The sequence below is a fragment of the Pipistrellus kuhlii genome, unplaced genomic scaffold (assembly GCF_014108245.1).
Source record: "Pipistrellus kuhlii isolate mPipKuh1 unplaced genomic scaffold, mPipKuh1.p scaffold_m20_p_19, whole genome shotgun sequence".
NCBI lineage: Eukaryota > Metazoa > Chordata > Mammalia > Chiroptera > Vespertilionidae > Pipistrellus > Pipistrellus kuhlii.
The window spans coordinates 18,192,695-18,208,822 of NW_023425504.1; the positions used below are offsets into that span (position 1 = coordinate 18,192,695).

The 16,128-nt window shown below is 36.4% G+C and overlaps 1 protein-coding gene across 11 annotated transcripts in view; it reads left to right on the forward strand.

The window, feature by feature from the left end:
- THOC2 (THO complex 2) overlaps positions 1-16,128 on the forward strand; it is a 126,641-nt gene that overhangs the window by 62,034 nt on the left and 48,479 nt on the right. For all 11 annotated transcript variants that reach the window (XR_006742009.1, XM_045583549.1, XM_045583552.1 and 8 more), the window contains 4 exons: positions 6,406-6,498; positions 8,657-8,812; positions 9,382-9,554; positions 11,044-11,239. Coding sequence is in view for 10 of the 11 variants with exons in the window: in XM_045583549.1 (XP_045439505.1) it covers positions 6,406-6,498; positions 8,657-8,812; positions 9,382-9,554; positions 11,044-11,239 (618 nt within the window). In the remaining variant the exon portion in view is untranslated. The remainder of the gene's footprint in view (positions 1-6,405; positions 6,499-8,656; positions 8,813-9,381; positions 9,555-11,043; positions 11,240-16,128) is intronic.

The window sequence follows — 16,128 nt, forward strand, 5'->3', positions numbered from 1 at the left end:
TGTCTGCAAGTTGATACTTGGATACCATGTGAAACCCACTTTATCATTAATCTTACATTAAGTGATTTAGAATACATGGATGATCCTTTCCTGAGTCAATTGATTTCTTAAAGTTTCAAATGATTGATTTACTAATTTTATCATGCTTTTTAAATTTATTAGCTATCATTCTTCTATAAAGAAGAGTTGTCCCTGTCAAGTTGGATTGTTTGGTTGACCTGAAATAAAGTTATACTGGAAAGGCAGGACAAATGCTTTAATTTTTCCTATTAATTACTTACCATTAAAGTGAAGAATTTTTTTAGTAGCCACTTCTAATGGTTGCATGAGTGGTGTGTGTGTGTGTGTGAGAGAGAGAGATAGAGGGAGAGAGAGAGAGAGAGAGGGAGGGAGGGAGGGAAGGAGAGAGAGAGAGAGAGAGAGAGAGAGAGAGAGAGAGAGAGAGAGAGAGAAAGTAAATGCATTTGTATTTTGACTTAGGTTTTTAAAGAATCAATATGGTTATGGTATCAATAGAACATGAGTTTATGAATATATTTTGCAGGTAGAGGCAATAGTATTTACTAATGGATTAGGTACAGAATGTGAGAGAATAATTAGGACATTTTTGAATAAAGTAGCTAAAACAATAGTCTTATCAACTGAGAGCAGATTTCAGGTAAAATAGATTTGGAATGTTATTGGTAGGAATTAAGTTTTGGACATGTTAAATTTGAGATGTCTGTTAGATGGATATGTTGAGTGGATATGTTGAGTAAATAATTGGATGTATGGATCGGGTGTTCCAGGGAAAGGACTGGGTTAGTATAGAAATGTGGGTGTCAGAAGTATTTAGATGATACTTAAAGTTGTGATACTGGATTAAATCATCAGGGGTTGGCTATAGAGAGGGTTTGAGCCTTTGTGCACTTCAATAATAAAGGGCCTGGGAGGAGGAAGGGAATATATGATGTAAGAGGAAAACAAAGACAATATGAAATTTTGGAAACTAAATGGGAGAAGGAATGACCAACTCTGCTAAATGCCTCTGATAGGTCATTTAAGATGAGGACTAAAATTAATCATTTGATTTATCAGCAGGGAGGTAAAAACTAGCCATTTTGGTAGAGTTGGGGTAGTGTTATGAGTGGAATTAGAGACAGTGAGAATAGATAACCATAAAGGAGTTGCTACAAAGACACAGACTAATGGGACTGAGGGGTGAGTTCAAGATTATTATTATTTTTTTTTAAGATGGGAGAGAGAAACACATATGCTGATCAGAATGACTGAGTGGAAAGGAGGAAAACTGGTGATGGAGGGGAGAGGAAAGAATTATTGAAATAATATTCTTGAGTATGAAAGAGAGAATAGAATTTATGGCATAAGTGAATGGATTGACTTTAAATAGGACCATAGAGAATTCATCAATAATAGCAGGTGGAAAGGCAGCATATGTAGTTATAGTTGTTAGTAGGTGAGTAGATAGATGGTGAGAGTTTTAAAAAGTCCTATTGATTACTCCAGTTCTCTCACTGAAATAGAAAGCAAGGATATCAGCTGAGAGAGAGAATGAGAGAGGAGATATTATAGGTTAGGACAGAAAGTATGAAATTGTGTAGGCAAGTGGAAGACTTAATGGACAATGGAAATAGAATATGATTGGCCAGCATCATTAAGCACACACTTGAGGGTGGATATGTGAAATTGGCATTTTTGAGGGGTTGTAGCTATTGATAATATTAAAATTTAGGGTATGGAGTAAATAGCTGAGATGAGTAAAGGAGACGATTTTTGGAAGAGAAGTTAAAAAAACCAAGAGACCAGCAAGGTGGAAGTATCGTTTACATGTATATGAAAATCTCTCAAAATTAAGAGAGGAATCAAGTTGAAGAGAGTGACAGTGAATCGGAAGGGCAGTACTAAATAAAGGGGAGTGATCCAGGACTCCACAGATGGTAACACTGAAAATGGCAGAGTAGAGAACTCCAGAGCTCTGTCCATTCATAAAAGTAGCTAAGGAGCTATTAAAAACTAACAATAAACTTTTACAGAATTCTGGAATTTAATAAAAATTTTAAAACTAGGAAAGCCTCAATGAAGAAAGAGCTACTGTTTTGGGGTAAGAGAGCACTGTGACATTTTAAATTGCCTACCCATTATCCATTACACACAGATAGATGGTGGCCATGAAGATAGAAGCCCACACTCCTAGTGAAGATTGCTAATGCCAGAGGATATAAAGAATTGTTTTCAAAGAACCATAGGTTCAAACTATTTGGTTGTACATTGAAGTACTTGGGCAAGGGCTTGTCTCTGTTTTGCCTGAATGTGAGCATCCCTATGGCTTGGGTGGCTTTTGCCCAAAGCATTTTGGCTTTAGCAACTATTGGCTTTAGCAGTCTGGAGCAAGAAACAAAAGTTGGATAATCAGTAGAGAGACTGAATACTTGGGAAGGAAGAAGTTGAATAATGAGATATGTGGGGGAGGGGGTGGTTAATGACTTTTAAGAAGCAAATGAATATATCAGGTAATAGGGAAAAAAGGCCATGTACATGTCCAGAACTGTGTGTGTACTCAGAAAAGGGCTGAGAAGACCTAAGCTTTTTCTATGTCTGGCCTTTAGGATCTACACAAGCAGGAAGACTAAGGGAAAGTAATAAATGCTCTGGCCAAGTATTGAGGATTGCCCCAACACACACACAGCCCATGTACAAAGATTAGGAGATTATTTTTTTCTTTTTCTTTTTCTTAAGGGCTTTGGGGCTCTAAGAAAACTTAAAACACGAACTGATCGCTAAGCTAACAGAACAGATTTTGGTGGCCATACAAAATGAGTTCAGAAAATTCACTAAACAAGCAAACAGCAATAACCCACAGTAAACAGTATCATAAACCCCAGAGTGGGTGCAGAATCTGATTTTCAGAGTTGTTTCTTAATATTCAAAATGTCCAGTTTTCAATAAGAAATAATGAGATATGTAAGGAAACAGAACATGGCACATTCACAAGAAAAAAATAAATTAATAGAAACTATCCATGAGGAAGCCCAAGCAATGGACTTAGTAGAATAATAATTTAAATAAAATGTCCTAAATATACTTATGATCTATAGGAAACCATGGGAAGAACTAAAGAAAACCAGAAAAGCATTGTCTCATAAGATAGAATATCAATAAAATAATAATTATAAAATAAACAAATTATGGAGTAAAATAGTACAATAACTGAAATTAAAACTGCACTAGAGGGGTGCAAGAGGAGATTTGAGAAGGCTGAATACATAGTAGAAAACTTGATAAGTCTGAGGTTACCCATTCTGAGGAGTAGAAATTAAAAATGAAGAAAAATGAACCGAGCCCATGAGACCTATATGACACCATTAGTTATAACAATATGTGCATTATGAGTCCCAGAAGCAGAGGAGAGAGAGAAAGGGATAGAAACTCTATTTGAAAAAAAAATAGTGGTTGAAAACTTTTGAAAGATATGAAGCTGCACTAAGAAGCTCTGCAAACATCAAGCAGGAAAAACTCAAAAGAAATTCACACCAAAATACATTATAGTTAAATTGTTGAAAGCCAGAGACAGAGAATCTTGAAACTAGCAAAACAGATGTGACCCACTGCGTACAAGAGATCCTCAAAAAGAATAATAGCTGATTTCTCTTTGGAAGGTAGTATGATGGCATTTATGCTGTAAGAATAAAACTGTCAACCAAAAATTCTATATCTAACAAAACTATCCTTAAAAAATGAGAGATTATGTTATTCCAAGATAAACAAAAGCTGGAGGAGTTCATCACTAGTAGATCTGCCGAGTCCTTCAGGTTGAAATGAAAAGACACTAGACACTAACTTGAAGCTTTATAAAGAAATAAGAGACACTAGTTAAAATAGCTATAGGTTAATATAAAAGCCAATATTGTGGGGTTTTTTTGTTTTGTTTTTTTGTAGCTCTTTTTTTTTTTTCTCCTATGGCTTAAAAGACAAAGGAATAAAACTATAATTATAAATCTAATCAACACACAGTGTAACTATAAAAGAAGTAGGGATGGAAACGTATAGGTGCAGTGTTTTTTTGTGTACTATTGAAACTAAGTTGGTATTAATTCAAATTAGCTTATTATAAGTTTAAAATGTTAATTGTAATAATACCCAAGGTAACTACTAAGAAAATAAACAGAAAAGGAAAGAAAGAAATCAAAATGGTATACTACCAAAATAATTTAATACAAATGGATGCAGTAATAGAGGAAATGAGAAATAAAAACTATTACAAGACATATAGAAAACTTAGCAAAATGGCAGGAGTCCTTCCTTGTCAGTAATTACTTTAAATGTAAATAGAGTAAACTGTGATTAAAAGGAGCAGTTCAGCAGAAGTTATAAAAATGCATGATCCCAACTGTATACTTTCTGCAATAGACACACTTTAGATCCAAAGATACAAATATGTTTAAAGTAATAGTATGGAAATACCTATCTCATACAAACAATATTCAGGAGAGAGCTGTGGTGGATATTTAATATTACACAATGTAGACTATAAGATAATTTTTTTACAGTAGACAATGAAGAATATTATATATTGATAAAACTATCAATCCACCAAGAAGATACAGCAGTTATAAACACACGTGCACTAAACAGAGCCTCAAAATATGTCCAGCAAACATTAAAAGAGTTGAAGGGGGGAAATAAACAGTTCTATTAAGTAACTGTTGGACATTTCTATGCCCCACTCTCATTAATAGAACAATGAGACAGAAGACCAGTAAGCAAATAGAGCATTTGAACAGCACCATAAATAAAACTAAACTTAACATACATATATAGAGCACTCCATCCAGTGATAATAGATTTCATTCTTCTCAAGTGCATATGGAACATTCTCTAGGTTAGATCCTATTAGAGACCACAAAACAAGCCTCAATGAATTTAAAACATTGAAAGCATTAAAAAAAAACAACTTACTTGACAACAGTGAATGAAAACAGATCATAGCAGTTGTGTAGGATAGTGAGTGATGGGAAATTGAGAGCTGGATGGGCTTTAGAGAGGGTGGAGGGAGAATAGTCTGAAAACAACTATAAAAAGCAAAGACGGCTTGTACCCCACCCCTGAGCCTAGTAGTTATTAAGGATCTAGGGAAAATTGCTACCACTTGACTGGGTTACAGTGGGTGTGGTATTCTGGGGAATGCTAGGCTCTGAGCATGAAAGTGGAGGGAATAATTAGAGGAGAGATAGGTTTTTTCTTTTTTTTTTTTTTTGCTGAGAATGGGTCATAAAGTCCAGAGGATTCCATGGAAGATTTTCAAGAATGCAGAAAGGTGGGATAGTACAGAACAGTATTGTGCAGAGCAATAAAAAGATCAGAGTGTGGAAGTTGATGTTTGGCCTGGTAGTTGAGGATTCTGATAGTGACTCATTTAAACAGAGGTAATGGGAATAATGAAAGCATTCCTGATCTTTTGTTTCTATGGGAAAATGTCTTGATACTAAAGAACCTTTTATAAATACTTAGAGTTAAACTGTTAAGTTGAAAACTTACCTTAAAAATTACAGTGAAACAGTGCCTTTATATAATATCTATTAGTTTGATTAGCTTCACATATTATGTACATAATACCTATAGCAATTGTAGGGGATGTCTTATAAATATATCATTTTCAGTGTTAAATAGAAGCAGAACATAATGTTACTGTTTGCTTTTTATTTGCATTTGGCCATTTAGTAATTGTTGGTTTTACTCACTTTACTCATCCATTCATCTGACCTCCAGTAGCTTAAAAATTTAGGGAAAAATCTTTTTGATAGCGTTCAAAGTTCTTTCTATTTCTTTGAAGGGTTTACTGGGCTGGCCTTAATTGGCCATTCCTTATTTATTTATTGTTAATTTATCCATGTGTAATATGTATAGACACCTGTTTTCGAGGAAAAATCAGCTGAAAAGCACATATAATTAGCACAAAACCCAAGAAATGAAAAAATAGGATAAAAGCAGACACAGATATTTCTTCACTTCCAAGTTTGTCAGTCTTGTTTCTGTGTTTCCACTGATAACTACTTGAAAAAATCAAGTTAAGAAAACACACATATAAATACATTCAAACTAAATATTCAGTATAAAATCTCCCTATTCTATCTAATTTTTGGATTTTATTCAAATATTAGCATGCATTGTAAAATGTGCCTTATTTTCAAAACTCCTTTCTTTGAGTTCATCAAAAGATGCTTCAATGTGGAAAGGGATGTAGACATAATTATCTTCGTCTTAAATTCAGATGTTAATTATGCCCAGGAAGAGCAGTGAAGCTTATTGCTGAACAAGGGTTATTTGAGCTAATTTTTCTTAAATATTGGTAAAGGATATGATTTTAGTTGTACTTTATGCACTAAATAGAAACTTTTATTTTTCAAGGAACCAAGTGGAGAGACTCCTTCATCCTTATACAGAGTTGCAGCAGTGCTTCTACAAGTTAATCTTATTGATTTAGATGATCTTTATGTACATGTAAGTCAAGTGGGCTGCTAAGAAAATTTGGTTGTCCATTCCAGGGGTGGGGAAGAGTAATAGGCAACCATATAGCACTCTAAGGTTGATTCTGGGCTCTCAAATCTTAATTTTTAAAGCTAATGCATTATTACTTTGTGTTTATAAAGTGAATGACTTTATTTCTTTTATGAAGTATGGAAATCTGATAATTTTATTACCCCTACAGAGTTCAAGGTTGGATATGAAGTTAACGTTCTTAATTGTTATCAAGTCATAACACATGGGAGAGAGGCCAAGTTCTAACCAATGTGGTTTAGACTTCTCTATACACAAATTATGGGAAATATGGGATTACCTAGATACTTCTTCCTTCTCCCCAAAAATGTTAATTTTTGGCATTCAGCATGTATGGGGAAGTCTTCACATTTTTTTTTAAATGGCTCTTGTGTTTTAACTGGGTAATAAATGACTAGTATTGTGCTTATATTGCTGGATCCAGGATGTAGAAGAGTATGAATGTGATTTTGATCGATGATCTGTAATGTACCAACAGTTTAGCCTTTCAGTTTGAAAAAACTAGGTTTGTAGTATAGAACTTTGTTTTATTATGTTTTCTATTAGGATATCTGTGAACTTAAAACAAACTTGTCCAATGCTGACATCATCATCACTGCTTTGGAGATCACTTTGTAACTTTCTTGCCTATCATTATATACTACCAGAGGCCAGATGCATGAAATTTGTGCAAGAATAGGCCTTTGCAGTCCTGACTGCCTCAGTCCTCGCAGCCCCAGCTTTGTCTGGACAGTTGTTCTGCTGTTTGGCCGTTCAGTCGATTTGCATATTATGCCTTTATTATTATAGATGGTTATAGAGGTGAATAAAACTTGATCTCTACCTTGGAAGCAGTCATAGTCTAGCAAGAGAGGAAACATTTGGCATTATATAATAAGAACTATATTGGAGGTATTTACATAGTGCTGTGGGAGTTCAGAAGAGATAGTGATCATTTCTGTGTGGGGGCATTTTGGAAGTTTTTTCAAACTAGTGATGTCGAACTGGGATTTTGATGATCAGTAGGTGTTGGCTATGCTTATAAGGTGGAAAGTTTCACAGGCAGAAATAATTGAGTATAAAGGCAGGAAGTTTGAAAGGGTTTCATTATCATCTTAGGATGGGGTGGGGAATATCCAGCCCCTATAAAGCCTGTTAAATCATTTGGTCTGGCTCGCCAAAACATTAGGGGTGAGTTAATTAATTAGATATAATAGGCTAATTTTTAAGTTGATAATTTTGTATGGTGGGAGAAGGATGCCAAATGGTCCTTGGCAGAGAAAAGTTTCACGACTCCTGTCATAAGGGAACATCAGAAGCTCAGAATGATTGGAGCTCAGGGTGGTATGTAGGGGTGATGAGGATGGACAAATAGGTTGGGACTAAACTGTGAAGGACCTTAAAGTGCCATAGTAAGATGTTTGTTTTTTTTTTCTTGTTGGGAGTAGAGAGCCATTCAAGATTTAAAGTAGAGGAATGTTGTACAAACTGAGAACATGGAAAATTGTTCAGAATAAGGAGAATTTGAAAACAGGTATGAGTTTATAGTGTGGACTGGCAGGACAAATGGAAAGTGCAAAAAAATTTTTAGATTTATTGCTGATATGTTTGAGTTTAACAAATGGTGGCGGACTAAGTGTTCCTGTTAAGGTGACAAAGATTTTCAGACAGGATTAAAAACCAGTTTATTATTTACATGAGACTTCTGAAATTGAAGGACAAAGAAAGTTTGAAAGTAAAAGGGTGGGGAAAAATATTATTAGGTAAAACAGACTTTTTGGACAAAAAGAAATACTCACTTCATAATAATAAAGTTGTGTTCACTAGTTAAAAATGTAACTTTTTATTTTTTAAATATATTTTTATTGATTTCAGAGAGGAAGGGAGAGGGAGAGTTAGAAACTTTCAATGATGAGTATCAATTGGGTGCCTCCTGCATGCCCCCTACTCGGGACTGAGCCTGCAGCTGGGTCATGTGCCCTTGACTGGAATCGAACCTGGGTCTCTTCAGTCCACAGGGCAACACTCTATCCACTGAACCAAACTGGCTAGGGCAGTGTTTGCTTTTTATATGTGAAAATAGTATTATCTGTTTTATGAAATTTTAATGAATCATTTTTAGCTCCTTCCAGCTGATAATTGCATCATGGATGAACATAAAAGAGAAATTGTGGAAGCTAAGCAAATTGTTAGAAAACTTACAATGGTTGTATTGTCTTCTGACAAAATGGACGAGCGAGAGAAAGAAAAGGAAAAAGAAGATGAGAAAGCAGAAAAGGTATGTAGTTCATTCTAGTAAAGTTAACTTTTTTTTGGATTTAGAATCATGAAATTTAACTTGTAATAGTTAATTAAATTTTAGACAAATTTTTTTTTAATTTTGATTGTGGTGAAACATGGTTTTTGGAATAAGAATTTACAAAGGTGGTTTTGCTTTTAATTTGATAATTGCCTTCCCAAAAGAGGCTACTATGTTTTTTTTAATATAAATTTCAAAATGTATTCTAAGTAAAATCACAAATGTATCAACTATATTTATGCTATAAATATAATGTCTCTCAAGTCCTAAAGGGATTCTCACCGAATGAATGAATTCTGTGGCCCAATAAAACATTTAAGTACAACTCAATATAATTCTGAGTCTGTAAATTGTCACACTGCACGTGCTAAATGAAAAAGCAAATCCTTTTGATTGTATTTTAAGGAAAATACCATTGCATTTCCCATCAATGGCAGCTGTTGTTGATATATTGTTGTGTGTTTAGTTCACTTTTTTAAATGAAAAAAATATTAAGATATATTGGTGTCCATATTCTGAGTTTCTTTGCTGTAATTATTCATTTGTAGCCACCTGACAACCAAAAACTTGGTTTGTTGGAAGCCTTATTAAAGATTGGTGATTGGCAGCATGCACAGAACATTATGGATCAGATGCCTCCATATTATGCTGCTTCACATAAGCTAATAGCTCTTGCTATTTGCAAGCTCATTCACATAACTATTGAGCCTCTCTACCGAAGGTATGTTACTGTATGCTTTACTAATCATTGAGGTAGAAATAGTTTGGGACTATGACAAAATCTGCATATTTTATCTCCTTCAAACCATGCATCTATTTTAGTGTGCTTTATCAGAAAATAAGAATTATTTATAGTGTATCAGTCTGATATGTCTTAATCAGTGAGTTGCCTCCTAATGTCTAGACCATTGGAGAATGTGTGCTGCAGTATATGCTAAAAACTGGAGGTTAGACTTCTATGTTGGGTTTGCCCCTTTGAGAGTAAAGACTTCATTCTTGTTTTTCACTCTCCCCTCCTCTTTTAGGGGCAGAGAATTCCTAAGGCTTTTACTTAGTGTAATTTTCTTCTATCCTGGGTTGAGTATATTTTGTTTCTCTGCTTGCCTTATCTCTCCCAGCAAATGGGCTGCTGTTCTGGAAATTGATACTGCAGTCTCTCTCACCATCCCTAGTTACAGTGTTGACCAATCCTCTAGCTCAGCCTACTTTTAGAATACCTAAGAGCAGTATTGGCAGCAGTTCTGGCTTCAGTCCCACGTATCAGAGCCTGCCTCAAAAGCTCCAGCCTTGTGATTCATGCATAGCTGCTGGCTGCTGCCTTTAGTGCCACCTGGGTTGTGGACCATGAAGGCTTCTCAGAGTGATCCCTGTGACTCCACAGTGGGATACCTGCTCGGCAGGTGAAAACTCCGGTATGCTGTCCTTTTTAGTGTACCCTCTTTCATTATGGTATTCACTTTCTCTTTCACTAAACCTACCTCATATGCAGTCTAAATAGTGGAATACAGATTGAGAAATTTTTATTGACTTGAATCAGCGTTGTTATATTAATATCTTTTTGTTTCATCCCCACTGTCTCCGAGGTACATCCCTTGTTCCCCATTCCCGTATGCATTTTGAGTTTTTTTTAATCCTCATTTGAGGATGGATATATATATATATATATATATATATATTATATATATATTTTTTTTTTTACTGGTTTTAGAGGGAAAGGGGGGAGGGGGGGAGAGAAACATAGATACGAGAGAGATACATTGATCTATTACTTCCTGTACATGCCCTAACCAGGGATTGAACCCACAACCTGGCATGTGCCCTGACCAGAATCAAACCCACTGCCTTTTGGTGTATGGGATGACACTCCAGCCAACTGAGCCACACCAGCCAGAGCTCCCATATCCATTTTCCTGATACTACCTGAGGTTGACTAAAAAAAAAATAATTCATATGATGTTTGTTAAATGTTACTTGGAATCTGCATTTCTCTAATTTCCTTTTCGTGTGCAGTTGATATGAAACATTCTTTTTTGAGCTCTGATCTTTTTCAAGTAATATTCTTTTTGTCTTTTTCTACCAGTTAAATTAGCTGGTATAATAAAGTTAGGCACAATTGAAATATAGAAAGCAAGTATGAGCAAGAATTGTTTTACTTTAAGTTAAAATGAGGTATTATATAGCATACATATAAAGTTTGCTTCTTTTTATAGAGTTGGCGTTCCTAAAGGTGCTAAGGGCTCACCTGTTAATGCTTTGCAAAATAAAAGAGCACCAAAACAAGCAGAGAGCTATGAAGATTTGAGGAGAGATGTCTTCAATATGTTCTGTTACCTTGGTCCTCACCTTTCTCATGATCCCATTTTATTTGCAAAAGTGGTGCGCATAGGCAAATCATTTATGAAGGAGGTTAGTAAATTTTTTCTTCTTTCAAGTAGAAAATTAAATTTTGAAATGTGTATGTTTTGTGTTATGTGTATCTCTAGAAATAAAAAGAAAATGAACTCTAAGAAAAGGTTATATTGAGTAAGGTTTGTGGTAAGTCCATTGTGTTGTAACTATTTGTATTTATATACATGTCTATGTATGTGTATATATACACAGATAGATATATAGATACAATTATATATATGTCTATATAATTATATCTCTTTTTATCTTTAAGTCTGTCTATATATTTCTATCTCTATCTCATCTAGCTAGATTATTAGTCAAGTGGCCTACATAGGAAAATATACTTTAGACAAGTGAAAGCTTTTTGAATCCTCTTATAATTTGTGGTTAACTCATCATTCCTTCCCTTTTCTTTTCTTCTTCTCAGTTATTTTGAATCATTGTCATTATTTGTATGAAGGACTTTGAACCTCAGATTGTTACAGATTTATATTTTAATTTTTTAGTAAACTTTTTATTGAAATAAAACATACATATAGAAAGTACACAAATCATAATTGTATAGCTCAGTGACATTTTCCAAACACCCATATGTCTACCACCCAGATTAAGAAATAGAGCTGTACCAGCACCCTAGTTTTCCTTGTATCCTGTCCAGTCACTACCTCAGGGATAACCATTTATGCTATATATATATTTTTGTTTTTAAAATCAGCTTTGAGTTATAGTTTACATACAATAAACTTCACTGATTTTAAGTATACAATTTGATGAGTTTTAACAGTGTATATAGTTATTTACCAACCATCACAATCATGATATAGACTATTTTCATCACCCTAGAAAATTCCCTCTTTCCCCTTAGTCATCAATTCCCTCCCTTTACTGCTGATTTTTGGCAACCTCTGATGGGCTTTCTGTCACTATAGTTTTCCTTTTTTCTAGAACTTCATATAAATGGAATTGTACAGAATGTACTATTTTCTGTATGTTTTTCCCCAATTAATGTTTTTGGGATTCTTTCAAGTTGTTGCATGTGTCAGAAGTTCCTTTATTGCCAAGTACTACTTCATTGTATAAGCATAACCAGAGTTATCTATTCATCATTTGATGGGCATTTGGGTTGTTTCTAGTTGAGGGGCTATTATAAACAAAGCTACTATGAATGTTCTTTTCTAATTTTTTTGGGGGGAGGGGCGTATGTGTTTGTTTTCCCAGGAATGGGATTGTTGGGTCATGTGGATAAGTATCTGTTTATTTTCCTGCCAAACTATTCAACATGTGTAACCATTTTGCATTCCTGAAGCACTGTGTATGATTTCCAGTTGCTTCACGTCTGTATCAACACTTGGTACTGCCAGTCTTTAAATTTTTATTTTCTTTTAATTAAAAATATGTTTTTATTGATTTTAGAGAGGAAAAAAGAGAGAGAGAAACATTGATGAGAGAGAAACATCTATTGGCTGCCTCTTGCACGCCTCCCATTGGGGATCGACCCTGCAAACCAGGCATGTGCCCTGACCAGGAATTGAACTGGTGACCTCTTGATGCATGGTACTATTTTGTTCAACCAACTGAGCCATACCAGCCAGGCAGTCTTTTCAATTTTAGTCATTCTAATAGGTGTATATTTGTTGTGCTTTTTATTTATGTTTTTCTGATAATCAGTGATATTGAGCATCTTATCATGCCTTAATTTTCCATTTGTAATCATCTTTATTAAATAATCTATCCAAATCTCTTGCCCATTTTTAATTAGCTTGTCTTTTATTATTATTTCCCTATCTGATTTGCCCTTTTATTTTATTAACTGTCTTTTGAAAAGCAAAATTTAAAAATTTTAATTCTAATTTGGCAATACTTTTTAGACTAGAGGCCTGGTGCATGAAATTCGTGCGGGGGGGGGGGTGCGGGAGGGAAAGGGGGTTCCCCTCAGCCCAAGCTGCACCCTCTCTAATCTGGGACCCCTTGGGGGCATTCAGACATCCCTCTCACAATCTAGGACTGCTGGCTCCCAACTGTTCGCCTGCCTGCCTTCCTGAATGCCCCTAATCGCTCTGCCTGCCAGCCTCATCACCTAACCACTCTGCTGCCAGCCTGATTGATGCCTAACGATTCCCCTGCCAGTCTGTTTGCCCCTAACTGACTTCCCCTACAGGCCTGGTCACCCCTAACTGCCCTTCCTTGTAGGCCTGATTCTCCACCAACTGCTCTCTCCTGCAGGCCTGTGTCCCCCCCCCCCCCCCCAACTGCCCTTTCCTACATGCCTGGTCACCCCCAACTTCCCTCCTCTGCCAACCTGGTCACCCCTAACTGCCCTCTCCTGCAGGCTTGATTGCCCCCAACTGCCTTCCCTTGCAGGCCTGGTCCCTCTCAACTGCCCTCCCCTGCTTGCCTGATTGCCCACAACTGCCCTCCCTTGCAGGCCTGGCCCCTCCCAACTGCCCTCCCCTGCTGGCCATATTGTGGTGGCTTCTCTTGTCCACATGGGGGCAGGATCTTTGACCACATGGGGGCAGCCATCTTGTGTGTTGGAGTGATGGTCAATCTGCATATTACTCTTTTATTAGATAGGATAGAGGCCTGGTGCACGAGTGGGGGCCAGCTGGTTTGCCCTGAAGGGTGTCCTGGATCAGGGTGGGGGTTCTTTTGGGTTGTGGGGTGGTGTGGGTGAGGGACCTGTGGTAGTTTGCAGGCTGGCCATGTCCCCTGGCGACCCAAGTGGAGACCCTGGTATCTGGGGTTTATTTATCTTCTTCTTTTTTTTTAATTTTTAAAAATATATTTTTTATTGATTATTTTACAGAGAGAAAGAGAGAGGGATAGAGAGTTAGAAACATCAATGAGAGAGAATCATCGATAAGCTGCCTCTTGCACACCCCCCACCAGGGATGTGACTGAAACCAAAGTACATGCCCTTGACCGGAATCGAACCTGGGACCTTTCGGTCTGCAGGCCGATGCTCTATCCACTGAGCCAAACTGGTTTCAGCTATTTATCTTCTAAACTTTGTAGCCTTGAGGGGTGCCAAGCCTCCTGCTTGCTCTGTGGCTGCCACCATTTCTGTTGGAATTTTGTATCTTCTATAATTGAAATTTTGTAGCCTTAAAAGGGAGGCCTGAGACAGCCACGGCTGCAGAAGCTTGGCCTCCTCCATTGCTCGGGGCAACCCTATCTTCCTGCTCTTCCAGCCCAGTGGCTGCTGCCATTTCTGTTGGAATTTATTTACCTTCTATAATTGAAACTTTGTACCCTTGAGTGGAGGCCTGGGCCTGCCAGGGTGTGCAGAAAGCTTGGCTTCCTTCATTGCGGGGGAAACTTAAGCCTCCCTCCTGCTCTCTGGCAGCAGCCATCTTGATTGGGGCTAATTTGCATGCTGGCTCTGATCGGCTGGTGGGTGTAGCAGAATGATGGTTAATTTGCATATTACCCTTTTATTAGATAGGATTTACATAAAAGGAAGTATAACAGTGTGTTCTATTATCTTGATCCATATAGTCTGAAAAGCATGAGTCATGTTAACTAGAGCCTGTTCAAAGAAAAAAGGTTGTATCTTTCCCAGTGCATCATTTTTGGGAAACGTGAAGTCAACTTGTTTCCCTACTGGTGATGTTTACATTGATTGTGCAGATATTCTTTCTGATATAGTGTGAATGAATTCTCATACTCTTTCCACCTTATTTATGACTAAGTCCTCCTTCCAAGCTACAGTTTGAATATGGGGTTTTCTTTTCAATCTTTTCTGTAGTCTAGGATATAGGGGAGTGAATGAGATCAATGAGGCTGAGTATAGCCTTCATTTAAGGAACCCCTGCTTTCTTATTTGAGATCCAATTACCTAACCTGGTGAGCAACTTAGGTACCAGCATGCCCAGCCAAGTGGTGTCCAATTCCTTTGGCCTCCGACTCCTTCACCCATCTAAGCGTAATTCCTTTGAAAGATTGTAAGCCTAAGCAGCTGGTTTTCTCTTTGGCAGAGCCCTACTGGGCTTCTACTCTCAAAGGTTTTTCTTCAGGTAACTTAGTGTTTTTTTCTAAGTGCTTATAAACTCTTAAGAGTTTCTGATTGAAAAATAAAACAAGATTTTGAACCACAACATTGAAAGATGATTTAGTTATCTCTTCTTCAGGCTTTGTAAACTCATATCCCATAATTTTTAATCTATAGGTTATATTTTCCTGTTTGTTACTTCGATGGGTTTTACTTGGATCCTTTCTAGCAAAGATTTTCCTTAGAGTAGTTTTAAAACATAAATGTGAAGTTCTTAGCCTAATATATAGCACATAGTGAGTACTCAATAAATGGTAGTTAATAAGAATGAGAAAAAATAAGGAAGGTGAAAATAGTGCCATAATTTATTTAGATGTGGCTTAAGGTTTCAATCTAGTCAAATATCTTTGTATTTTTTTTCCTTAGATAAAGCATAGTCTAGAGTAGTATTTGAAACAGTCAAGGGTTAGAGCTACTAAAAATAAAATGTTAGTAATAAAAAAGTAATTTATTTGGTTATATCTACAACTTTTCTTAGCCATTATTTCTTGACTCTTCAAATTGCCCCCTTTTAATGGACTGTATTCTTTTTCTGCCCAGTGCTGCCCTGTTACCTGCTCCATCTTAATAGGGCAAGATTGGAACTTGCTTGGGCCATTTATAGCTGATGTTCTGTCTAGGCATAATTATGCGGGCTCAATGTTATTCATACTTAAGAATTCATTTCTTAAAAGTACTTTTGCAAACGTAGTTTTGATCTGCAATAGATTCTCAAAGATAGGAACTCCATCCTGTTCATCTTTGAATTCCCAATACCTGGCACATAGTAATTGAATGAATGAATGAATGCACGTCTTTGTCTTTTTCTTCCTCCTATTTCCTACTGGCCTGGAAAGTCAGTAAAACTTTTAGT